This window comes from Pseudocercospora fijiensis (assembly GCF_000340215.1).
Source record: "Pseudocercospora fijiensis CIRAD86 unplaced genomic scaffold MYCFIscaffold_1, whole genome shotgun sequence".
NCBI classification, from domain to species: domain Eukaryota; kingdom Fungi; phylum Ascomycota; class Dothideomycetes; order Mycosphaerellales; family Mycosphaerellaceae; genus Pseudocercospora; species Pseudocercospora fijiensis.
Window position 1 is genome coordinate 8,155,789 of NW_006921532.1, and position 26,937 is coordinate 8,182,725.

The 26,937-nt window shown below is 42.8% G+C and overlaps 2 protein-coding genes across 2 annotated transcripts; both read left to right on the top strand.

The window, feature by feature from the left end:
• Positions 1 to 82: 82 nt before the first annotated feature.
• On the top strand, positions 83 to 1,726 carry MYCFIDRAFT_185422 (uncharacterized protein; the record flags this gene model as incomplete). Its single annotated transcript, XM_007923586.1, has 2 exons — positions 83 to 1,591; positions 1,679 to 1,726. The coding sequence occupies 2 exons, from the start codon at positions 83 to 85 to the stop codon at positions 1,724 to 1,726; spliced, it is 1,557 nt and encodes a 518-aa protein (XP_007921777.1).
• Positions 1,727 to 4,064: 2,338 nt separating this feature from the next.
• On the top strand, positions 4,065 to 5,978 carry MYCFIDRAFT_86151 (uncharacterized protein). Its single transcript, XM_007922466.1, has 9 exons — positions 4,065 to 4,442; positions 4,502 to 4,831; positions 4,883 to 4,935; positions 4,989 to 5,031; positions 5,083 to 5,130; positions 5,181 to 5,195; positions 5,247 to 5,288; positions 5,345 to 5,354; positions 5,406 to 5,978. The coding sequence occupies exons 1-9, from the start codon at positions 4,257 to 4,259 to the stop codon at positions 5,543 to 5,545; spliced, it is 867 nt and encodes a 288-aa protein (XP_007920657.1). The 5' UTR covers positions 4,065 to 4,256; the 3' UTR covers positions 5,546 to 5,978.
• The last annotated feature ends 20,959 nt before the right edge of the window (positions 5,979 to 26,937 follow it).

The window sequence follows — 26,937 nt, forward strand, 5'->3', positions numbered from 1 at the left end:
AGTGTCCCCGCCTACGGGCTTTCAGGGGCAGAATGGCTTCAGCACGCCTCTCTTGCCACAGAGGCCCAATATCCTCTACATCATGGCAGACCAGCTAGCTGCTCCTCAACTCAAGATCTACAACGAGAACTCCCAAATCAAGACTCCCAATATCGACAAGCTGGCCGAGCGCTCAGTCGTCTTCGACTCTGCATACTGCAATTCGCCACTCTGCGCTCCTTCCCGCATGGCCATGATCACTGGTCAGCTGCCTTCAAAGATTGGTGCTTACGACAACGCCTCCCCCATTCCAGAGGACACTCCGACATATGCCCACTTTTTGCGCGCTGAGGGCTACGAATGCGTCCTGGGTGGCAAGATGCACTTCATCGGGGACCAGCTCCACGGCTACGAATATCGCCTGACAGCTGATATCTACCCGGCAGACCTTGGCTGGTCCGTCAACTGGGACGAGCCCGGGACACGTTTGGAGTGGTATCACAACAGCTCCTCCATCCTCCAGGCTGGGCCATGTGTTCGAAGCAACCAACTGGATTACGACGAGGAGGTCATGTACAAGGCCAAGCAGTTCTTGTACGACCATGTTCGCAAGCCACCGGGCAGCAGACCCTTCTGCTTGACTGTCTCTCTCACTCATCCTCATGATCCCTACACAATCGAGCACAAGTACTGGGACATGTATGAGGACGTTGAGATCGATATGCCAAAGGTCCAGTTGCCCAGGGATCAACTCGATCCCCATAGCAAGCGTCTTCAACACGTTTGCGATCTCGAAGATTATGACTTCACGCCAGAGCAGATCAAGAAAGCCAAGCGGGCATATTATGGAGCTGTCAGCTATGTCGACGACAATATCGGAAAGCTCATGGAGACCCTAAAGCAATGCGGCCTTGATGAAAATACGATCGTCATCTTCTCAGGCGACCATGGCGACATGCTCGGCGAACGTGGGCTCTGGTACAAAATGTCGTATTTCGAGTCCTCGGTTCGAGTGCCCATGCTTTTCAGCTACCCAAAGATGTGGGCTCCACACCGCGTGCCACAGAGCGTGAGCACTTTGGACATTCTTCCGACACTCGTCGACATCGTTGGCTCGAAGCTTGTGCCCGGTCTCCCCATTGATGGCGTTTCGATTGTGCCGCATTTGCTGGGCAGATCGCAGCATGACAATGTCTTCGCAGAGTATATGGGAGAAGGCACAATCGCACCGATGATGATGATTCGTCGCGGTCCATGGAAGTACATCGTCTGCCCTGCAGATCCGGACCAGTTGTACAACCTTGCAAATGACCCAGACGAGCTCACGAACCTCGCCACCTCCGACGATGCAGAGACCAAGAAGATCTACGAAGCGTTCGTCGCCGAGGCAAAGGCGAAATGGGATATGAAAGCCATCACTGACGACGTTGTGAAGCGACAACGCCAGCGGCGCTTCTGCTTCTCAGCTCTTAAGCAAGGCAAATGGACCAGCTGGGATTATTTCGTTCCAGATGACAGCCGAGACAAGTACATTCGCAGCCACATGGATCTCGACGATCTGGAGCTTCGAGCGCGATATCCTATTGTGGATGCCTATGGCAATATCAAGACTGTTGGCAAAATAGGCAAGGACAGCGTGCTCACCATCCCTCATCAGGCTGGCGCTGTTGGACAGTAAAAAGCTTCACGATATCCACAGGGTTTCGAGCAAGTGCCGCAGACCCTTCTTCTCTCGTGGACACCATAGGCGCCTTCTTGTGCTACGAAGCGTTTCAGATCTCGACCCAGCTATATGGTCAAAGGTCGCACAACGCCATGATTTAACGATTTCCCAATTCTGCATGCAGCATCCAGCATCTTTAATTTAAGCGAAGGCGCAAGGGAGTTTTGAGCGCTTTTGATGAAATGCCTTCTGCGTATGGGGTTGCTATGGTTTCTTTTCATACATTCAAAGTCGTGCAGCTGGGCTACACTGACTTGGCTGAGCGTCTCAGTCCCGATTGTGGCATGAGCATTTTGTACGGAGCATGACTTTGACAAGCGAATGACTTTTCCAAGCTGTGATTGTGCTTGACCAATTTGTTACATTAGCAGCGTGTGTCCATATGCAAGGTCCTGTAGAATTAATTTAAAAGTCAGATTTACCGAATTTCTCACGTTCAGCGTCCAATGAAGTTCGGTATATTGTTCAAGGCCGCCACTGTACAAGCAGTATGTATGTAGTGGGAACATCTGTGCGATAAATGCACCATCTACCGATGTCGAGGTGTCGGTAAAGTACAGCAGCCCGGAATGCCTTGGCGCGTGTTGAACAGCAGGAAGTTTTGCGCGATCCGACGAGCGCAGCACGCGATCTTCTTCTTCATATTATTATTAGGTTCCATCTCCCCGGAAGATAATTCCACGCGGACGCTGACGAACGAGGGTAGGTAGGTAGTTGCAAGTTGCAACGACTCCGGGGTGTGGCAGTTGGCTTGTGAGCTAATACACATGCGCGATATTACTGAATACGAGAGAGAATTACCAGATGTGGTTGTAGGCTCGCAGTAGTAGACGTGGACTCGCTAGATTGCTGCAGGTACCATGAATACTGTACAGTACGTAGCAACCCAGCCAACAAGAGGGCGTTGCTCACGCTGCTCTGCCAACGAGTCGCCCGAATAAAATGTTCTCTCCACCTAGGATGGTGATCCTTGTTGAGCCGCGTCGCCACATCAAAGCTTAAGCTTGGGCACTGACAGGGAATGTCAATGGACTTTGGCAGGACTGCCTGAATCAGTGTCTATTGCCTGTGCAATGCCAAAGCAGGGCCGCGCTATTTGAGAACAAAGAAGATATGGATGATAATGTGAAAGGTGGAAGTTCAGTCTTCAGATCGCTATTGCCAAGATCCTCTGTCAAGAGTAAATCTGTCCAAGCGTTGATGACATGGTGTCATGGCCTTGGAGAAGTGGTCTGTCCACAGCGGCAGGACGGTTGAAACAGCACGGCTTCTCGTTGGCTTCGTTGTCGATAATCCGGGCCGTTGTGGCGGCGACGAGGAAGTGTGAACGAGAGATCGACGCTATAAGTGCCCGCTGAATCGCTGACATTCCGTCCACACTACGGCAGAGCTTGATCCTGCTCCAAGGTCACCTCCTCGTGGAGTCGTGGAGCAGTGAAAAAGGCAGGGACGGCATGTGGGAAGTTGAAGCTGTTGTTTCCAGACTCGACAAGGACGGGGGTTTGTTATTATGGGAACCTTGGGAAGGTGTTGGAGAGCTCCGGCCACTCGATTTGGCGTTGCACACAGAGCGGCATATGCACCTAGCCACCGCACATGAACCTTGTGCAGCTGCCATCGAACGTTGTGCCGCTTTGCACTCGGTCGGGCGCCTTGTCCATGACCTCATCAAGGACCGTTGCGCTCAACAACCAGAGTGAGTGAGCATCGGTATACCAGAAGTGGGGGCGAGGGCGAGGGCGAGGGCGAGGGCGAGGGCGAGGGCGAGGGCGAGGAGGTGGATGTGGCGGCGTTTGAATGGTGATGCGCGCGGCAATATCGTGTGCCTGGCGCCGAGTGCACAAAAGGGTGGTGGTGTGCGACTGGGGGCGATGCTGCCGGCGCTCCGTGATGAACGAGATCTACGGCGAAAGGTACGAAAGGGTGAGCGCAGGCATGAGACGCTGGGACAGGCAACGCAAGCAGCCAGGCGTCCGTTAGCGGGCGACAGGGCCGTCGTGAGCGTGAGCGGCAATTGGATGGAGCTCCTCTGCAGCGGCACTGAGAATTCCACGTTCGCGAATGCCTCCGCTTTCGACGCTCGCAGGTCACATTATTATGATTGTTGCCACTGCCCGCCAGCCACACATGGCGAACATTCTGCATTCTGCACTAGTGAAACACATTGTGTGCTAAGAAAGCGTAAGAGGAGTCGGCCGGAGCGTGAGTTGTTGCTCGGACACCACAGTCTACCGTTCCTTGCCGTCTTAGCGCACCAGCCTCCCTACTGCCCATGCATTCACCACCGTTGCTCGGACCCGCTTGGTGCATTGCGTTAAATACCTGCTACATTCCAGTCTCCGTTTCCTTTCACAACAATCCACAATCACCACCGGTTGCATATCAGCTCTGAATCCGCGACGCAGTCTACTCTCACCACCTAAACTGCTACTCTCGCTCCGTCAACCGACCACCACCCTTCGCCAGGACCAACACTCGCTGTCCGCTTGGTTTACGCTTCACTGTACCTACCTAATACCAGAAGCATTAATACAAAAGCAATCACTCAGCCACTATGCGTTACTCCATCGCCCCAGTCGCCCTCGCGGCCCTCGCTGCTGCCAACCCAACGCCACAGGGCGTGACAGCGGCCATCTCCCCGTCGACCTCTTCCCCAGCAGGATGCAAGCCAGACTACTCCGGCACCTTCCAGATCCAGGTCGTCAACGTTACTAGCACTGGGAAGCGTGATGTTGAGAAGGTGAGTCGCGATCCAATGTCTTGGCAGTCACATGCTCGGATTCCTAACATTTGATACAGCGAGCTTCTGGTGCTCTCTACCTGACTCTCGCCGGCGGTATCCTGAAGGACCAGGACGGTCGCACTGGATACATCGCTGCCAACCGTCAGTTCCAGTTCGACAAGCCAGCCCAGACTGGTGCCATCTACACCGCCGGCTGGTCTGCCTGTGCCAACAACACTCTTGCTATTGGTGGCGACGCTGTCTTCGCTCAGTGCCTCAGCGGTACCTTCTACAACCTGTACGACGAGGCCACCTCTGCTCAATGCAGCCCAGTCTACATTGAGATCATCAACGGTGGTTCTTCCACCGGAAGCGCCCCGGCAACTGCCGCCAGCGAACTCCCAGACGTAAGAAGGTGCACTCCAGGGATACGTGGACTCCAACTGACATCCTTTTAGGGTCAGATCACGGCAACCCCAGTCGCCCCCGTACATCAGATCCCGGATGGACAGTGAGTGTCGACGAGCCCTTGATTGTCGACCCAGTACTGATCAATAAACGCAGGATCCAAGCAACTACCGGATCGCCAGTTGGGCAAATCAGCGACGTGAGCACGGCGCGCGCAGATGACTTGTGGACCAGCACTAACATCAAGTAGGGTCAAGTACAAGCCACGAGCCCAGTTGCGCCCGTTACACAAATCACAGTACGTTTCTTGCGAATAATATTTAAACGAGTGCTAATTTGTTTTCACAGGATGGTCAAATCCAAGTGAGCGAGCTCGACGAAGGAGAATTGAGACACGACACTAACGCCCACTAGGCTCCAACTTCCAGACCAGTTTCCCCCGTAACGCAGATCAGCGTAAGTTTCTTTGCCTACTCATGCTCTCGTGTTGCTAGTCGCTGACATTTTCGCAGGATGGTCAAGGTTGGTACAACCATTCACACACTTTCGCAATTTCTAATGTTTTACCTAAAGTGCAAGCGCCCACAAACGGATCAGCGATCGCTACCGCCACTCCGACCGTTCAGCCATACACCGGCGCTGCCGTCCTCCCAACTATGCGTGCTGAGCTTTTCGGTCTTGCTGCCGGCGTCTTGGCTGTTGTCATGCTCTAAGCATGCCGCCATACGGACACGGTCTCGACTCATTTCCAACACACGACGCCTCGATAGGCTCTTACGATCCTTACGCTATCACTACGGCGATAGACATGAAAAGACGTGCGATTTACACGAATTCAATGTGCATATGAACATTTACTGCAATGATTTGGGAGAACGGAACAATGCCAAGAACGGATTGACGTTCTTTGATGGCATGGGCATGAATCATGGCAGAGTCATGTACACTTAATGTTTGCAATGAGCTGCGGTGGCAGCGAGCTTGGAAATGGAGGATGGAAGGACTGCATGATATCGCCCGGTTGTTTTTCTGCTTTGGCATTGCATAGCCCGGCGGTGTCTGAATTGATTGCATGCGTAATCAATACCTGCATTCCTTGTGCATACTTAGCTAGCGAATGAAAAGAAGTGACCGAAGCGAACCGCTATCTCATTCTCAGACCTTCTACGATCCACTCAGGCATGTGACAAATGTCCCACATTCCAACACACCAAAAGCTCTCAACGTTTCATGTCTTTCTCTATTAGACACCTTTAGCAACCTCCAGTGCCAGAATTTAGTGGTGTTCACTAGGGTTAGTAACTAAGCCTATCTGAGACGGCTCTTCCGAGGCCTTTAGCAACCTCCTTTTGCTACCTTTTAGCTGCTTAGTTATCGTATCTATAGTAATATAACCCTAGCTCTTTAATATAGACCTTAGTTAGTATATAGTAGTGTTATTGTCGGCTTAAAATAGACGCTTAAGTAAGGCAATTGTTACTAGACTACTAGGTAGTTATCGGATAAGTAGCTAGCGCCTATCTTAAGTTAGTAGTCGATATTATCGTAGACGACGAGACTAACGAGGCGTATATAGGCGATTAAATAAGGAGCCTATATCTAGACGATTATAATCGGCTTAAAAGGATAAGGTTAGCAGACCTAACAAACGATTAGTATAAGCGTAGATTTCGCTTCTAAAAGTAGGACCTATATAGGTTAGTAAGGCTACTTAAGTTAGACTAGATTAAGTAGCTATACTATATAGAACCTACTAAGGAAGAAGCCTTATTAGTGCTTCTATAGCGATTAGCAAGTAGTGCGAGTTAGTAGTTACTAGCGTACGACTTTAGTAGAGAGCCGACCTAGATTAGTATTATATTTAATACTGTTTTTAAGCGTTTAGACGACTTCTTTAGCGATAGATTGTTATTCGACACTCGTTAGTTAACCCCTTAGTATTTGTAGAGGTACGTAGAGGCATTAGAACTAGACGTTAGTCTTGCTAAAGTATATAGATTTATTAATAGCACCCTTCGTCCCTACTATAGGCTAAAGTATAACTAGAAGTTGTACTATAGCGGACATAAGAGAGTATATAGTATTAAATTCTAGGCAGTTATTACTCTAGATAGTCTACTATCGTTATTATATAGTCCTAAACCTAGCTCTTTTAGGGATTCTCGAATAGTGTTTAAATCTAATATTTAGTAGATTTAGTACGCGTTATTTAATAGGTACGGATTAGACGATAAGGTATTTATTTATAGTAACTTAGCGTACGTAGTAGCGGATAGTATTATATCTGCTTTTAAAGGTTAGAATAGTTAACCTCGTATACCGCTATAGAGGTAGATAGACTAGGAGATATCGGCTTTAAGAGTTACTATAGAGCATATATTCGGACAGATATTAAATCTATAGCAGATTAACTTAGTTAAGTAGAGGGCGGACTTATAGGCTATTAGGTCTATCTATCGAGCGTACGTTCTTTTTACTAATTACTATACCTACTATTATAGAAACTAGGTATCTATAGGTCGCATAGATCTACTAGTATTAGAAGAATACCTCTATTCGAGGGCGACTAATGCTTAAATTAGTAACGAGATTAGAGCCCTCGTTACGACGGTTCTTCCGCTAGGATAGTAACCGCCGCGACTAGAGCGAGATAATAAGGGCGATAAAGGAGATAGGTATACGTCGCCGGCGATAGAAGACGAGGGTAGTAATAGTAATAGTAGTAGTAATAGTAATAGAAGAACGACGATAATGTCGAGAAGTTAAAGTATAGCTTTATAATTCTAACGGTATTCTTAGTACTCGTACTATAGGAGCGAGTACATTTCGAGCTATTAGTATATATCTAGAAAGCAGCGAAAATAGGTAACTAGAGCGTCTATACGCGATTCTCGTAATATCTCGGCGATGTTATTAACCTATTACTAAGTAATAGTTATATACTACTAACTCTACCCCTCCTCCTATTTCCTAAATTTCTAGCGATAATCTTGCGATTAAGAGAATAACAAGGCAACGGTAGGAGCAACTAGTTCGCTAAATCGATACTAAAGAGCAATATTGCTAACAAATAAGTAGGGATTTGCTTTAACTAATCCTACAAAACGAACTCTATACTATAACAACTACTATCTACTTCTCTAAGTCGAAAAAGTCCTCGGAGACCTTAATATCGTCTATATTCTAATCTTAATCGTAGCGATCTAACTACCCTATCTGCTATAAGAAGCCTAGTTTCGGTAAGCGCTCGAATAGCTCTAGTATTAGTATCTTGCTCTTCCTACGGTAGATAACCTATAATAGCACTTAAGTGCAATCCGGATATATACCTATTACCGTCTAGCTAATATTAGTAAGTTGCTAGTTAAAAGAGAGATAATAGCACTTATAATAGTAGCATTAAGGTGCTGTAATTCGTTCTTCTAACTATTAGTTAGGCCTCGAATATAGTACTAATTAAGGGCAGTTAGGCCTTCCTTAATCTTCTCGAAGTTAGCTTCTTAGCTATAATAATAATAATAATAATAATAACGCCTACCTTCTCGAAGTGCGGTTTTAGTAATTCGTTTAGTTTCGAGAACGCTCTATTAATCGAGGCGTTATTATTACGCTTATAGCGGCGTAGTCGCATACGCTAAGTCGTCGACGGTATAGAAGGCGTAGGAGATTCTTCTAGTTTAGTAGAGGTCGCCTAAGAAGAGCTATTATTTAATCGACGTCGCTTTGAGCCTAACCTATCTATTAGACTATCGCGGACAACGACCTCCTTACGCCGAGCCGCCTCCTTCTATTCCTTTATCGCTACCTTATCGAAGAGCTAAGAGTTTATATATAGGGCGTGTTTAATAAAGAAGTCCTTCGCTTACGAGAGGTTATTGTTACTAGGTACTATACTAGTAGAGCGCTCTTTAGCGGCCTATTCCTTTACCCTCTTAACTAACTTTACGTTATAGCTCTACCGGAAGCTAGAATTACTACTAAACTCCTTCTTACTATTAGCACGAGCCTACGCATTTGTACGACCTCTAATAAGCCGATAGAAGTTAGTAATATTGCCCTTCTTATAGGCATACTTTATATTGTTTATTTGCTAGAAGATAACTAACTCTATTCGAGCTAATAGCTTGCCTAGCTTTAATAGGTAAGCTATATTACTACCCTTCTAAGACAGTGTTTCTACGGTCTTAATTAATGTTAGGGCCGAAGAGGCTATACGTGATTAGCATGTAACTAGGCTAAGTAAAGCTAGGGTCTTAGTGCCTTAGGCAGGGCTTGGCGCTTAGTAATAGGCTAACTTGCCTGCCTTCCTCCCTCTCCTCCTAGCTCCTTATCGAATACTACTCGTACCTACTACTACCCTATCTACCTGCTAATATACCCTTCTTATATAGTATTCGATCTAGCCTTTAAGGGCAGTAGCTAGATAGTCCTTATTTCAAGCTTTTAGCGGTATAGCTACAAATAAGACTAATCTAACTATATTACGCCCGAAGAACGGGACCTATACGCACTATTCTATCGAAACAACCGTACTAATTATTAAGCAAGGCCTTCTATACGGCCTATTACACTAAGTTAATTATACTAGACTAATATCTACTAATTCCGCTATATCCGCATCTTAGGGGCTAATAATACATTATTAGTGTTACCCTCTATTATAATAGCCGGCTTATTACGAAGTAACAACAACCGTGCTGCCGCTAGCAGCGCTAGCAATAACAACGCTAGTAGTATAGTACCTACTAAAGTGCCTACTAAAGCACCTGCTAAAGTGCCTCCTACCGAAGAGCCTACTATAGGACCTACTAAAGAAGAACCTATAATTCTAGGTAACGACTTAGAATTGCCTGTCGACGACATTCTTAATAATATTATTAACCGTCGATATAGCTAACTAGCCTTTAGCCCCTAGCTAGTAGCGAGGCTTTAAGAAGCTACCTAAAACAGGCTTACTGCCTTACGTTAAGAACAACCGCTAAAGGATAATCTTCTCGAGATTCGCCGCCTCTAGGAATCTCTAACAACTACTACTAAGCTAATAGCAGGACCTTCTTTACTACCTATCTAAAAGAAGGATGCTAAACTTAAGGACTATACCGTATTTAATAGCTCTAGTCGGAAGCAGTATAACGACTATATTCGTAACTATAAACTTAACTAGCGCAACGCACTAAGAGCGCTACTAGACGACTATTCCTTAGTCGTATACGCTATACAGTACATTAATAGCGACCTAAAGCGTATATAGGATAACCATTTTGACTCCCTTAACGATTAGACCGCTGTTTAGTAGCAGACCTACAAAACTATTATACTAGATACCCTTAGAAACCCTATACTAAGGCAACAATATACTTAGGACCTATATCTTCGAGCTAAATAGAAGACTAATCAATCGGCTCGCTTATTCGAGGCCTATTTAAAAACCCTTAAAAACGACCTTCCGCCTAAGACTAATTCTATATAGATCTCCGAGATACGCCTAAAACTTAGATAGGAGCTTATCCTCGAATTAGACCGTCGCCGTATGTTCGAACAAGCTAATCTAATACGCATTCAATTCATAGTCGAAGTAGAAACAGCCGAACGGGCTATTTAGCTCTAATAACGACTAGAATTAAGGATCCGACTAACTAGCACTAACCGTAGTAACCGTAGCCGCGGAGGAAACTAAGGTTCCTACTAGGACAACAATGCTAATAGTAGGAACAGTAACAACGACCGTAGAAGAGGCCGTAGCCGGCGGCTATATAGAGGAGGCCGCGATAGGGGCCGTAGAAGGGGCTCGTATCCCTATAATGCTAACCGCTCTACTAATAATAATAATAGCTACGGTAGTCTACTAACCGGATTAAAGTGCTTCAATTATAACAGTACTAGCTATCTACTAGGCTAATGCGACAAACCTAAGGACTAGGCCCGAATTAATCGTACTTCCGCTAAACACCGAAAGCACCTCTTAGCGGCTAACGCTACCCCTATAGGCTAACCTTCGAAAAAAGAGTAAGCGCCGCACTAACTGTTAGCCTCGTACGGCGTAAGACTATCGACATTGTACTAGCTATTATACGTACCTATCTCGTAGGGGATATATATAGAAACAATTATAAAACTAAGGTTACGCTAGACCTAGGAAATTCAGTTAGTGCCCTTATTAACTATCGCCTAGCTAAGCAATTAGACCTCCGACAATTGCCTAGGACTAACCTACTAACCCTTGCTTAGTTTAATAACGCTCGGCACTTAACCTATAGAGCCTACTATATTTATATAGCCCTAAAGGACGACCTCGGCAATAAGCGCCTACTAAACTTTACTACCTACGCGGTAGATATAGACAGCCTCCCCTCCGATATTATTATTAGCAACCCTGTTCTTAAGTACTACGCTATAGCTATAGACCTAGGCCTCTAGAAGTGGCGATTTAGAATCGCTAGGAAAGAGGATATTAAATATATTAATATTAGCGAGTGCCCTAACGATATTAGGGTCCTATTTATTAGCAACCTAACACCTGCCTTAGCTAATCCGACTGCCGACCTACTCGGTAGTAATAACGATAAACCTGTGCCCCCGGATAGCATAGACCCTAATTAGCTTGCTCGCATACTAGAGCCTATCCGAGAGACCTATATTAATGTGTTTAAACATTACCTAGCATCGACGTTGCCTATATTTAAGGAGACGGATTATAAGATTAATATTATAGAAGGCAAAGAGGTTCCTTTTAGCCCCCTCTATAACCTTAGTAAACGAGAGCTTGCTATACTACGTAAGTACCTAGAGGAAAACCTAGCTAATAGTCGAATTCGATATAGTAATAGCCCTACTAGTATACCTATCCTATTCGTACTAAAGAAGGATAGCGGCCTACGTTTATATATTAATTATAGAGGGCTTAACGCTGTTACTATTAAAGACCGCTGTCTACTCCCGCTTATTAATAAGACCCTCGACCGCCTTTCTAGTGCCTACTACTATACTATATTAGACATTAAGGACGCCTATTACCGTATCTGTATTCGTAAGGGCGATAAATAGAAGACAGCCTTCCGTACTCGCTATAGCTATTTCGAGTACTTAGTTATGCTATTTAGGCTAGCTGAGAATACAGGCAGCTAGGAAGGCAAAGGAAGCCAGAATTAATACACTAAAAAGATACACAACAAGCTAGGGCAGCTAGGTGCAGAAGCAACCTAGCTAAGTGCTACAAAAGAGGTCTAGACAAGATGATAGGTTTACATTCAGGGCCTTACTAGTATAAGAGAGTCACTAGCAACTAGGGAGACTAAGATACCTTAATATTGCAGGAAAGGAAGCAGGGCAGATAAAGCTCAGTCAAATATTAGTCTAAAGTAAGGGAAGACTAAAGGAAAACTTATAGGGAAATAATATAGATAAAACCTAATAAACATTGCAATATTACTAAACATTATATAGTACAATGTTAACAAGAGCAAAGACAAGGTGCAGAGGAGCTTCCTTTAAGCACTAAACCTAAAAGAATATTACATTATTGCAATCTAAGAGCCCTAGCTCAACCTATATACAAAGAGACTAGCAACAGTCAAAGACCTAAGATACTACCTAATTATCTATAACTAGGGAGCCTTAAGGACATACATCTATATTAGCAAAGAGATAGATATAGAAACCTAGTAGGCTATACTATAGGAGGATAGGGACCTAATATTAGTTCAAGTGGAGATATCCTAAGGCATACTCTAAGTCTACTATATATACAACCTACTACTAGACTTAAGAAGCAGTACCTAACTGAAAACCCTAGAAAGACTACCTAGAGTTATCTAGAGGAACACCTACTAAATCCTACTTAAGGATTTCAACCTCTACTACCCCCTCTAGGGCTTAGACTTTACCCTAGCTTACTACTTCCTAGTAGGAAGACTAATCGACATATTAGAGAGGGAAGGAATAGAAATTGTTACCTTAAAGGGACTAATTACTTAGGAGGCAAGAGGAAGCAGCAGTATACTAGACCTATACTTTGCATTATATTAGATTAGGAATAGGATTACAAGATACAGGGTTAACTAGGAACTAGAAGAATCATTAGACCACTTCCCGGTACAGATTGAGCTAAATATCTAAGCCAATTAGGAAAGGGAACTAGAGGAGAAGCTTAACTAGAAAGGTGCCTAATAGGGTAGGATTAGGGAGGAACTAGAAAGGGACCCAAAACTAGAGGAACTCTTAACAAAGCACCTACTAAGGCTAGAGGACATTAACAAGGCAGTAGAAGAACTAATAGGAATCCTGAAACAGGTAGCTAGAAAGTATACCCTAGCAAAGAAACATTCACTATACTAGCAACTATACTAGACTAGTAAGTATATAAGGAAGGTTAAAGTAGTAAGGAAGGCTAGGAGGCAGTAGATACAAACCTATACCTAGGAAGCATAGGACAACTATAACAAAGCCTACTAGGAAAAGAAGATCTAGATTAAGAAAGACAAGATACAAGATGTGAGATGGGTTATATTAGCAGGTAGATAGGGTGGTAGTGAATCAGTATAGTATTCGATAGAGATCTAAGAGGAGAGGGAGGAAGGCAGGCTAGTTGGCCTAACGCTAAGCGCTAAGCCCTGCCTAAGGCATTAAGACCCTGGCTTTACTCGAGCCTGGTTATATACCAATCACGTGTAACCTCTTTGGTCCTAATATACGCTTCCCTTCTAAAGGCCGCGCCCTCGTAGCCGGTCTATGTTCTATTCTCAACCTCTGTCGCTACTAACTTAGTAGGTCTAGCAAGCTTCTTAGTCCGCGCTGAATTGAACACGCAATTACCGATTATATAACTATGTTAAACCTTACCTCTAATATAATATAATGTCTAACTCTAACTGCGCTATACTTGCATACAATGAAGTGATATATAACTACGAGAATTAAGGACCTTCGACCAATTACAATACGAGCGCGTCTTCTCTGCTATAATAGGTAGACGTACGAGGTATTGCAGCCCTACCTCCGTTCTAAGTGATGTCGTACCGAGTTCTTTGCGTCTACTCTAAAAGACTTAGAAATGTCCGCTCCGAGGGTTTGTCCGTTCCGAGGGTTATTCTTATTGTTACGAGGACTATTACTGTTCGTAGTTTCGCTAGCCCTAATTAGCTAGGTTTGGTAGCCTTTAAGTATCAACCAATTATATCTTTTTAAAAAACTCAGTTCTTCTAGTTTCTATAGGTGAAGGCTATTATAAGTGCAGTAGTAGAGGTTCGCCTCGCTTAAAGGGTTAGATAGATCGAGGAGTAACCTATTATCCGCAAGATCGACCCCGGCTAGCTTAGCTCTATAGTTTTGCCCTTAGTTAGTCGGTCTATTGGTCTACTTAATCTTTTAAGCGGCTCAAAGTTTTGACTTAGCCTTAAAGTTTTGATCAAACCTTTAATAGGTTCAATCTTTAATTAGTTAGTATAGCGCCTTAGGCTCGCAGTGTAGGTAAGGTTGTTTTGTAGGTGCAGTAGCGACAACAGGTAAGGTTAGCGATATTAGCGAGCAGGTAATGTTAATAATGGCGGCGCTAGTCGTCTTAGCGCCAACTTTACCTTCTTCTAGTTTCCTTTAACTAACAACAACTCGGCAACACCGTTACTAATATAGCTGCTTCTTCCTTTCTTAAATAGCAACACACTCCGCAACACCGTTACTAATATAGCTGCGCCGGCCGCGCCGTCCTTGCCGACCGCTTAGGCCTCGAGGCCTCGATAAAATAAAGGAACAAGAGGTAGAATTCTTAAAAGAGCAGTAACTGATTGATTAACGCGTAGTAGCGCGCCTAGTATAGTCTTATTGTCCTGGTTTGCCGGCCTCCGATTGGTCAGCTAATAGCACCCCGGGGGTAGCATTAGTCCTAGGCCTTAGTGGTAACATTATAAGCTTTTGGCCTTCTTCTTGTTCTTTACGCTAGTCCAATACTTATCCAACAACTCGGTTATATCCTTAAAGGAGTCTTCGGCTTCCTATAAGTCCTATTCTAGTGAATAGCCTTACTATCTCAATAGGTACTCCTTCTTGCCTTTCCTAGTCCGGTGCTGTAGGATACGTTCTACAGACTACAGTTCTTTACTATCCGCTAGTATATCTTCGTATTCAGTAGGGGCTTCTTTAGGGCCTTCGCGATAGTAGTATAGTTTAAGGAGGGAGATATAGAAGGTATTATAGATAGTATAGTGTAGTAGGAGCTATAACTGATAGGCCTAGCCATTGCCCTTCGGTTCTCGGATTCGGAATAGGCCAATGTATCTAGGTGCAAGCTTGGGCCTTGTTTTGCTATTAGGCGATAGGTGTTTGCGGATACGGAGGTTCTTAGTGCTTAGCATAACTATGTCGCCTTGCTTAAAGGTTATTGGCGTATAGTGTTTGTTATAGTAGGCCTTCTGATATACCTAGGCCTTTGCTAGTTTGTTAGCCAACTTAGCGTAAATCTCTCGCATCTTTTAAACCCTCTTAATGGCCGCTAGCGTCTTAGGTGTTGGTACTTAACGCGCTTCCCTTTCCTTGCGCTCGGCCTCGAGCGAGGTAAATAGATCTTGTAGCAAGGCGGCGTTCTAGCCCATTATGGCTATATATAGTAAAACCTTAGTAGATGAGTGTACACTATTGTTGTATACGAATTCTATAGGTTATAGAAGGTTGACCTAGTCGTTAGGGTTCTCGTTGATGTAACTGCGCAGGTACTGCTATAGGGTGGCATTCTACCTTTCAGTCTGACTATCTGTTTATAGATAGAATGCTATAGATAGGCGATGCTTGAGTCTTAGCTATAGGCAAATCTTACTCTAATAGTGAGATATAAATATCGAGCCTCGATCGGAGACTATCCCCTTAGAGGTCCCCTAATAGCTACAGAAGATGTTGTTCTATAGCGACTTAGCTAGGTTAATAGCCGTCCAATCCTTTCGGGCAGGAATGTAACGAGCGCCCTTAGTGAACCGGTCTACGACAACTAGGATAGCATTATATACATCCTTACTGCCCCTGCACTTAGTAGGCGGGAGGCCTGTAATGAAATCCATTATAAGCTTAGCAAATAGCTTCTTTGGAACAGAGAGTAAAGACAACTCGCCAAATAGTAAGTGCTTTAGTGCTTTGACTCGTTGATATACGGTATACGTATTTACGTAATCCTTTATATCCCGCTTACTATTTAGCTAGTAGTATATACGCGATAGTAACTCGTGCGACCTCTCTGTACTATAGTGACCGGCAAGCTTACTATTATAGTGTCGCTTGAGAAGTTCTTATCTAATCGATTGTTCAGCGGGGATATAGTATCTGCCCTTAAACCTTAAGTAACCTTTATCGTCGATCGACTAATTGTTACTCTTACTAGATCGAGTCTTTCGCCTACTTACAAGCTAATCTATACGAGCCGCAGCAAAGGCGTCCCTCTGCTAAGCACGTAACAGCTTATCTATAAACGATTGACTATCCCTATTTGTAAGGTTATTCAATAGCACCCTCGCTGTTAAACGAGGTACGCATTGTATACATCTAATGGCACTAGTAGCCGGATTAACTGCATTAGTACTATCGCTGTTACTGTATATTGCGATGTCGACTAGGGAGTTATTATAACTTCTCCTGTCTGTGTCCTTAGCCCTTGCCTTAATACGCACTGTTAATATAGTAAGAGCATTAATATACTTTAAGCCGTCGCGGAGTCCGGTAAGCCGCTTATCCTACGCTTACTTATTAACAATACGGGCTATAGCAATCTTATGCTACAGGGTTAGAAACAAAGAATTGATATGCTAGGTCTCGCTGTTATAATTAGGCCGCCTCGATAGGCTATTAGCAGGGTTACTTACGCCTAGCCGATATAATATATCAAAATCGAACCCGGCGAGGTAGACGGCCTATCTAGCCTGTCGACCTATAACCCTAGTAACCTTCGTGATTCTACGGAGGTTGTTATAGTCCGTATAGACCTAAATAGTGTGCTGTGCACCATCGAGATAGTGCCTCTAGTACTTAAAGGCCTCGACAATAGCTAGGAGCTCTTACTCGTAAGTCTCGTAGCGACGCTTAGCATCGATCATTTTCCTTAAGAAGAAGGCAATCGGGTGCTAATAATAGTCCTTGTCCGATTGTTATAATATAATAGCTGATATAGCAAACTGTAAAGCGTTAGTCTTAATGCGAATTAGTTTGCTTAGTACGAAGTAGTATAATAAGGGGACTTTAGTAAATCGCTTCTTTAAACCGTTAAAAGCGGCTTGTACTCTGTTAGTCTATTTAAACTCTCTAGTTGGGTTGGCCTTAGTTTTAGTGAGCTTAGTTAGGGGCATTATATGCCGTAAATAGCCCTTAATAAACCGACGGTAGAAGTTGGCAAAACCGAGGAATAATTGAAGCTCCTTAATAGACGTAGGAACAGGCCATTTAGTGATTGTTTTAATCCGGTTAGGATTAGCCTTAATACCCTCGGTTGATACGAGGAAGCTAAGGAAGGACACCTCTTTAGTAGCAAAGGTGCATTTAGAAGGCTTACAATACAAGCTATAGGCCCTTAGGCGATCGAGTACCTTGCGGACTGCAGCCTAGTGTTCCGCAATATTAGGAGAGTGTATGTAAACCAGGATGTTATCTAGGTAAACTATACAGAGGTGATCTAATAGGCCTAATAGGGCCCGATTAATGTAGGACTAGAATATAGTAGGGGCATTAGCTAGCCTAAATGGCATAACTAAGTACTCGAAATAGCTATAGCGGATGCGGAAGGCGGTTTTCTATTCATCACCCTTACGGATACGGATACGATAGTATACATCCTTAATATCCAATATAGTGTAGTAGTAAGTACTAGAAAGGCGATCGAGGGTCTTATTAATAAGAGGAAGTAGACAGCGGTCTTTGATAGTAACAGCGTTAAGCCCGCGATAATCAATATATAGACGTAGGCCACTATCCTTCTTTAGTACGAATAGGATAGGGGCACTAGCAGGGCTGTTACTGTACCGAATGCGACTATTAGCTAGGTTTTCCTCTAGGTACTCGCGCAATATAGCAAGCTCTCGCTCACTAAGATTGTAGAGCGGCCTAAAAGGAACCTCTTTGCCCTCTATAATGTCAATCTTATAATCCGTCTCTTTGAATATAGGCAACGTCGATACTAGGTAGTGTTTGAATATATTAATGTAGGTCTCTCGGATAGGTTCTAGTATACGAGCAAGCTAATTAGGATCATTAGGGGGTACAGGTTTATCGTTATTACTACCGAGCAGGTCGGCCGTCGGATCGGCTAGGGTTAGGTTGCTAATAAACAGGACCCTAATATTATTAGGGCACTCGCTAACATTAATGTGTTTAATGTCCTCTTTCCTAGCGATTCTAAATCGCTATTGTTAACTGCCCAAGTCTATAACTACAGCATAGTACTTAAGAACAGGGTTGCTAATAACAATCTTAGATAGGAGGCTGTCTATGTCTACCGCGTAGGCAGTAAAGTTCAGTAGGCGCTTATTGCCGAGGTCGTCCTTTAGGGCTATATAGACATAGTAGGCCCTATAGGTTAAGTGCCGAGCGTCATTAAACTAAGCAAGGGTTGGCAGGTCAGTCCTAGGCAGTTGTCGAAGGTCTAATTGCTTAGCTAGGCGATGGCTAATAAGGGCACTAACTGAATTTCCTAGGTCTAGCGTAACCTTGGTTTTATAGTTAGTGTCGGGCCTAGATATAAGACAGGTACGTGTAATAGCTAGCACAATGTCGATAGTCTTACGCCGTACGAGGCTAACAGTTAGTGCGGCGCTTACTCTTTTTTCGAAGGTTAGCCTATAGGGGTGGCGTTGGCTACTAAAAGGTACTTTCGGTGTTTAGCGGCAGTACGGTCGATTCGGGCCTAGTCCTTAGGTTTGTCGCATTGGCCTAGTAGATAGCTAGTACTGTCACAATTGAAGCACTTTAGTCCGGTTGGGGGATTGCTATAGCTGTTGCCGCTGTTGTTAGCCGAGCGATTAGTACTATAGGGATACGAGCCCCTTCTACGGCCCCTATTACGGCCTCCTCTGTATAGCCGCCGGCTACGGCTTCTACTACGGTCGTTGTTACTATTCCTATTGTTAGCATTGTTGTCTTAGTAGGAACCTTAGTTTCCTCCGCGGCTACGGTTGCTACGGTTGTTAGTAGGTCGGATCCTTAATTCTAGTCGTTGCTAGAGCTAGACAGCTCGTTTAGCAGTTTCGACTTCGACTATAAATTGAATGCGTGTAAGATTGGTCTGTTCGAATACGCGACGGCGGTCTAATTTAAGGACCAATTCCTATCGCAATTTAGGGCGTATTTCGGAAATCTAGATAGAGTCGGTCTTAGCTAGCAAATCGTCTTCGAGGGTCTTTAAATAGGCCTTAAATGAACGGGCTGATTGATTAGTCTTTTACTTAGCCCGAAGGTACTGGTCCTAAGCGTGTTGTTGCCTTAGTATAGGGTTTCTAAGGGTGTCTAGTATAATGGTTTTGTAGGTTTACTACTAAACAGCGGTCTAATTAGTAAGGGAGTTAAAGTGGTTATCCTAGGTACGCTTTGGGTCTCTATTAATGTATTGTATAGTATAGACGACTAGCGAATAGTCGTCTAGCAGGGCCCTTAGTGCATTTCGTTGGTTAAGCTTACAGTTACGGATATAGTCGTTGTATTGTTTCCGACTAGAGCTATTAAATACGGTATAGTCCTTGAGTTTAGCATCCTTCTTTTGGACTGAAACAGATGGAGAGGAAGGCCCTACTATTGGTTCAGTATTAGTTGCTAGGGCTTCTTACAGGCGACGAATTTCGAGGAGATTATCCTTTAGCTGTTGTTCTTAGCGCAAGGCAGTAAGCCTGTTTTAGGTGGCTTCTTGAAGTCTCGCTACTAGCTAGGGCCTAAAGGCTAGCTAGCTATATCGTCGATTGACAATGTTGTTAAGAATGTCGTTAATAGGCAATTCTAGATCGTTACCTAGAATTACAGGTTCTTCTTTAGTAGGCTTAGTAGCAGGCCCTTTAGTAGGAGGCACTTTAGTAGGAACCTTAGTAGGCACTTTAGTAGGCGCTATGCTACTAGCGTTGTCGTTGCTAGCGCTACTAGCGGCAGCACGGTTGTTGTTTCGTAATGAACCGGCTATTGTAATAGGGGGTAACACTAATGATATATTGTTAGCCCCTAAGATACGGATGTAGCGGAATTAGTAGATATCGGTCTAGTACGATTGACTTAGTGTAGTAGGCCGTATAGAAGGCCTTGCTTAATAATTGGTACGGTTGCTTCGATGGAATAGTATATATAGGTCCCGTTCTTCGGGCGCAATATAGTTAGATTAGTCTTGTTCGTAGCTATACCGCTAAAAGCTTGAAATAAGGACTATCTAGCTGCTGCCCTTAAAGGGTGGATCGAATACTGTGTAAGATGGGTTATATTAGCAGGTAGATAGGGTAGTAGTGAATTAGTATAGTATTCGATAGAGATCTAAGAGGAGAGGGAGGAAGGCAGGCCAGTTAGCCTAACGCTAAGCGCCAAGCCCTGCCTGAGGCATCAAGACCCTAGCTTTACTCGAGCCTAGTCACATGCCAATCACGTATAACCTCTTTGGTCCTAACACAAGAATAGAGATCTATAATAGGAATAATTACAAAGAAACTAGAGGAGATGTAGAGGATAGCTAAATAGGTAAGGAGACCTAAACAGGACAAGGATATACTACTACAATTCCCGGACATTATAGACTAATAAGGACAAATGTAGACTATAATAGAAGGGAAAGCAAGAGCCCTAGGCTAACACTTCTTCTATAGAAAGGTACAAGCAGACCTATTAGATATAAAGGAGAAAGAATAAGAGACTCTACTACTAGGTATACTAAAAGACACCTAGGTCAAACCCGAAACTATTGAAAGGATCCTAAAGAAAATTCCAGGTAACAAGGCACTAGGAAAAAACAAGATCTATAACAAACTTCTAAAAGCATATAGGAAGGGGCTAGCCCTAGTACTAGCTAATATCTTTTTATAAAGCCTAGCACTAGGACACTACCTAAGACTATTTAGGAAGTCCCTAATAGTAGTGCTAAGGAAGCCCTAGAAGGAAGACTATATATAGCTTAAGGCCTACAGACTAATAGCCCTACTCAATATAATAGGCAAGGTGCTAGAAAAAATTATCGCTAAAAGGCTAACAACCTTTACCGAGGAAAGGAACATCCTTCCTAAAGGCTAGATAGGAGGAAGAAAGAAGAGGTTAACACTAATAGCTATAGAACTAATTATAGAACAGATTAAACATATCTAGTACTATAGTTAAAACTAGGTAGCAACCCTCCTTTCCCTTAATATCTTAGGAGCCTTTAACAATGTCTCCTATAAAAGGCTCCTATATATACTTAAATAGAAAGCTATACTAAACTAGATAGTCTAATTTATCTAGTCCTTCCTACAAGAAAGATCAACACAGCTTATTCTAGGCAAATTCAAATCAGACCTAATACTAACTAAAAAGGGAATCCCCTAAGGATTAATACTCTCCCTAATCCTCTTCCTTATCTTTATAGCAGACCTACTCCTACTCCTAGAATCAAAGAATACATTAGTATTAGGGTTTGTAGATAACACAAACATCCTAGCCTAGTTTAAGACAATAGAAACTAACTATAAGATCCTAGAAGAGAAGCACTAGGAGTATAAAAAATAGGTAAGGAGGTATAGAGCAAAATTCGCCCTAGAAAAGTACTAGCTTATCTACTTTAGTAAGGCTAAATCAACCTACAATATAAAGCAATCAATCACTATCTAAGGCTTTGAAACCCAACTATTAGCAGAGCTTAGGGTACTAGGGATCTAGCTAGATCTAAAACTAAATTAGGGACTATAAGTAAAGAAGGCAAAGCAGAGAGTAGATACTAATATACAATCCATCAATAGGCTTATAGCCTCTATATAGGGGGCTACATTCGAGAAAGCTAAAGTTATATATAAAGCAATTGTTAAGCTAGCAATGCTATATAGAGTATAGATATAGACAGCCTAGGAGAAAACACTAAAGAGGATTAAGCAACTAATTAGTAGGTCCTAAACCTAAAGCCTAAAGAAAATCCTAGGAGCATATAAAACTATACTAACAAGGGTAGTAGAAATGGAATTAGGGATCCTACTAGTCAAACAATACTTTAAGGGACTAAGACACTAATATACAGCAAAGATAATAGAATACCTAGCCTAACAGACTATCTAAAAGGCACTAGACAAGATAAAAGCCTAGTGCATTAGGACTAGGAGGCGAGATAGACTATAAATAACTCCCTAGAAAGTCAAAGACCTAGAGCAATATAGAGTCTTAATAAGAGAAATGCTAGAGAAAGAGCTTTAGGGACTAAACATAAGGCTAAAGGAAGATAAGCTAAAGGGAGAGAAACAAAGCCTAGTAGAATCAATTGCTAGACACCTATAGGAGCAGGAATAGAATAAAACACAAGTTAGACTAGGAACCCTAAAGGCACTAATCAAATTTGGTTAATACAACTACTAGCTCTATAAGGACCTAAACAGGGCCGAGGCAAGCCTAGCTATCCAAATTAGATCTAAACATATTAGACTTAGATCTTACCTATTTAGAAGAAACGTCCTAGGAATTGAAAGCAGAGCTTACTAATACGGCTACCAATCTTAGAACCCTAAGTATATACTACTAGTCTACCCTTAATAGTTAGAAGGCAGAAGTAATTAGAGACTAAAAGCAATAGAAAGGGAATACGATAAACTAATCTAGAGCAAAGAAGACCTAAAGAGGATAGTAAAGTAGATTATTAAATAGGGATTTATACAACAATTCGTACTAGCAAGGGAAACTAAGGAGTAGATAAGAAGGAGGGAAGAAGAGGGGGAAAGAAGGGCAGGGCAGTAGGCAAGGTAGTTAGAGGGTAACAACTATAACACTAGTGCACCCTAGAGGAAGGAAAACAAGGAAACGAGGAAGATTAACACTTATAAATAGGACAGAAGGGAGGTTTTTACTAACTAAGTTGGTTTCCTACCCAAAACAATATATAGAAACAGACCTATATAGGCCGAAAGGCACTACAATAGGCAAATGAAATATCTATCTATCTATTTAGGCTAGCTAATGCCCCTGCTATATTCTAGTCCTATATTAATCGGGCCCTATTAGGCCTACTAGACTACCTCTATATAGTTTACCTAGATAACATCCTAGTTTATATATACTTACCCGACATTGCGGAGTACTAGGCTATAGTCCGTAAGGTGCTCGATCGCCTACGAGCCTATAGACTATATTGCAAGCCTTCTAAATGCACCTTTGCTACTAAGGAGGTAGCCTTCCTTAGTTTCATCGTATTAACTAATAGTATTAAGGCTGATCCTAATCGGATTAAGACTATTACTAAATAGCCTATTCCTACGTTAATTAAGGAACTATAGTCGTTCCTCGGTTTTACTAACTTCTATCGCTGATTTATTAAGGGCTATTCGAGGCATATAATGCTATTAACTAAGCTTACTAAGACTAAGGCAAACCCTTCTAGAGAGTTTAGGTAGACTAACAAAACACAAGCCGCTTTTAACGGTTTAAAGAAGCGATTTACTAAAGTCCCCTTATTATACTATTTCGTACTAAGTAAGTAGATCCGAATTGAGACTAACGCTTTACAGTTCGCTATATCGGCTATTATGTTACAATAGGCTAATAATACCTATTAGCACCCGATTGCCTTCTTTTTACGGAAGATAATCGATATAGAGCGTCGATACGAGACCTACGAGTAAGAGCTCTTAGCAATCGTAGAAGCCTTTAAGCATTAGCGCTACTATCTTAATAGTGCTTAGTATATAATTCAGGTCTATATAGACTATAACAACCTGCGTAGTATTACTAAGGTTATAAGGATTATAGGTCGATAGGCTAGATAGGCCGTCTACCTCGCTAGGTTTGATTTTAATATATTATACCGACTAGGCGTAAGTAACCCTACTAATAGCCTATCGAGGCGACCTAATTACAATAGCGAGACTTAGCAATCTATTAATTTATTATTTCTAACCCTATAGTATAAGACTACTATAGCCTGTATTATTAATAAGCAAGCGTAGGATAAGCGGACTTCCGGACCCCGCGGCGGCAACAAATACTATAGCGGAGTTGTCGTTCTTCTAGTGCACGTTAAAAGAAAGGACGTAGATCGCTCGAGCTATAATAACTCGATTAAGGACATTGCTATCTATAGTAATAGTCTATATAGCGATAGCACTATAGAAGAGGTTGTAGTAGTTCCGGCTGCTAGTGCTATTAGATACATATAATGCGTATATTAGGGCTAAAGAGGCTATACGTAATTGGTATGTAACTAGGCCGAGTGAAGCTAGGGTCTTAATGCCTTAGGCAGGGCTTAGCGCTTAGCGTTAGGCTAACTCTCCTACCTTCCTCCCTCTCCTCCTAGATCCTTATCGAATACTATACTAATTCACTACTATCCTATCTACCTGCTAATATAACCCTTCTTATATAGTATTCGATCTACCCTTTAAGGGCAGTAGCTAGATAGTTCTTATTTCAAGCTTTTAGCGGTATAGCTACAAATAAGACTAATCTAACTATATTGCGCCCGAAGAACGGGACCTATACGTACTATTCTATCGAAACAACCGTACTAATTATTAAGTAAGGCCTTCTATACGGCCTATTATACTAAGTTAATCGTACTAGACCAATATCTACTAATCCCGCTACATCCGTATCTTAGGGGCTAATAATACATTATTAGTATCGCCCCTTATAATAGCCGGTTTATTACGAAACAACAACCGTGCTGCCGCTAGCAGCGCTAGCAACGATAACGCTAGTAGCACAGTACCTACCGAAGTGCCTACTAAGGTACCTGCTAAAGTACCTGCTAAAGAGCCTACTACTAGGCCTGCCGAAGAACCTATAGTTCTAGGTAACGACCTAGAGTTGCCTATCGACGACATACTTAACAACATTGTTAATCGACGATATAGCTAGCTAGCCTTTAGCCCTCAACTATTAGGGAGACTTTAAGAAGCCACTTAAAACAGGCTTACTGCCCTACGTTAAGAACAATAGCTAAAGGATAACCTCCTCGAGCTTCGCCGCCTTTAGGAAGACCCTACTACTACTAAACTAACGGCAGGGCCTTCCTTACTGTTAGTCTAAAAGAAGGATGCTAAACTTAAGGACTACACTGTGTTTAACGGCTCTAGCCGCAAGTAGTATAATAATTATATACGCGATTGTAAGCTTAACTAGCGAAATGCACCGAGGGCCCTTCTAGACGACTATTTACTAGTCGTCTATGCGATGCAGTACATTAATAGCGACCTAAAACGTACCTAGGATAACCATTTTGATTCCCTCGATAATTAGACCGCTATCTAGTAGCAAACCTACAAAACTATTATTTGACCCCGTAGTAGTTCGGGTTGGTTTAGTTTAGTTTGCTAAGCCGAAACTCTGGTTTGGTTTGGGTTGGTTTGCTAAGCAACTATATAAGTAGCTAGTTCGAACTATATAATTTATCGGTTTTTAAGAAGTGTACGAATGTATACGTAGCTTTAAGCAAGCCCTTTGTAAGACTTAGTAGTATAGCCGGCAGCGTGGCCGGCATTTTTAGTCCTTAGTACTTATAGAATTTTCGAATCCTACTTAGGCTACGTAGTTGTATAAAGGTACTTATATAACCTCAAATCTGTAGACAATCAGCTAAGGGCACTAACTAATCAAAAGCATATATATATATATATAAGGCATTATAGTTTAGTTCGGAAACTGCACTCCTTAGGTATGAATTTCATCCTTTCGTTTACGGTTCAATTCCCTAACTGCTTAGTAGAATGTCTTTATCTAGATCTAGGTAGAACTTATCGATTTCCCTAGAAGTCCTCCTCCTTAAGAAGTTTATACACTTTCCTACCGAACTATTCGACAATATTAAGTACTAGGATAGCTCCTCCCTCGGTATCGGTATAGTATATAAAAGAGCTATAAGGCAGCTCTATAGAACGTTCTACTAGTTACTCGCTATACTAAGGCCGAATGCTAGTTCGTTCCTTAGAACTCTTAGTTATTTAGGAGATATAAAGGGTAGGGCAGGTAGTGACTTCGTATTGTATAAGGAGGTAGAGGCTACTATAGAAGAGGCCTTTAACCTATAGAAGATAGTAAAAGATATAGAGGCAGCTACAGGTCTAGGTACCTAGTTAAATTTTTAGTAGGTAGAGTATAAGGATATTTAGAGGGAGTATTAGGTAGAGTTGCGAAGGCAGGTATATAATATACTCTAGAAAACAGGGATAGTGCCTATAACTATAACTATTAGGCTCTTTAACCTTCCTTATTTTTCCCTATTTTCTTTTTACAAAAATCTAAACTAATACAAATCAACCGGAATGTCTATCTTCTTTTAGTTCTTTGAAAAACCTAGTAGCGTAGCTAGTAGCGTAGCCGGCAGCGTAGCCGGCAGCGTAGCCGGCCTTTTTACTCCTTAGTACTAACGGGATTTTAAGAGACTTCTATTCCGTACGGCTAATAAAGTATACTATACTATATATATATGCTTAGAGAGTATTTAGAGCGCGGTATACAGCGCTGTATAATAGCGGCTTATTTCGTATATAGAAAAGCTTATAGAGAATACTACGAATATCCTTTCTACTAGAATATCTATCCTACCTAGCACCGTCTCGAATATAGATATTCTAGCCTTTTAGAATCTAATCGAGTGCTTTAAAATCCTTATCTATAATCGTTATACGCTTCGCGTAGATAGCTATAAGGTTGACCGCTAAAATAGTATTAGTATAGTCCGAAAAGAGGTAGAAGAGAAACATATATTCGAAGATACGAACTAGGTAGGCTTCTATAGCCTCTTAAAGGGCGCCTATCGCGGAGGCTTAGAAGCGAAGGTCCGTTCTATAATCCTAGGCAATTTCGCGAACAAGTCGTTAGAAAGGAGTTTTACGGATTAGGAGCTAAGAACTCTTCTAATACTACCGAATCTTACGGAGGGCTACGGCTAAAGAAGGATTAGTAAAAAGACAGTAAGAATGCCGGCTACGCTGCCGGCTACAAATAGGACTTA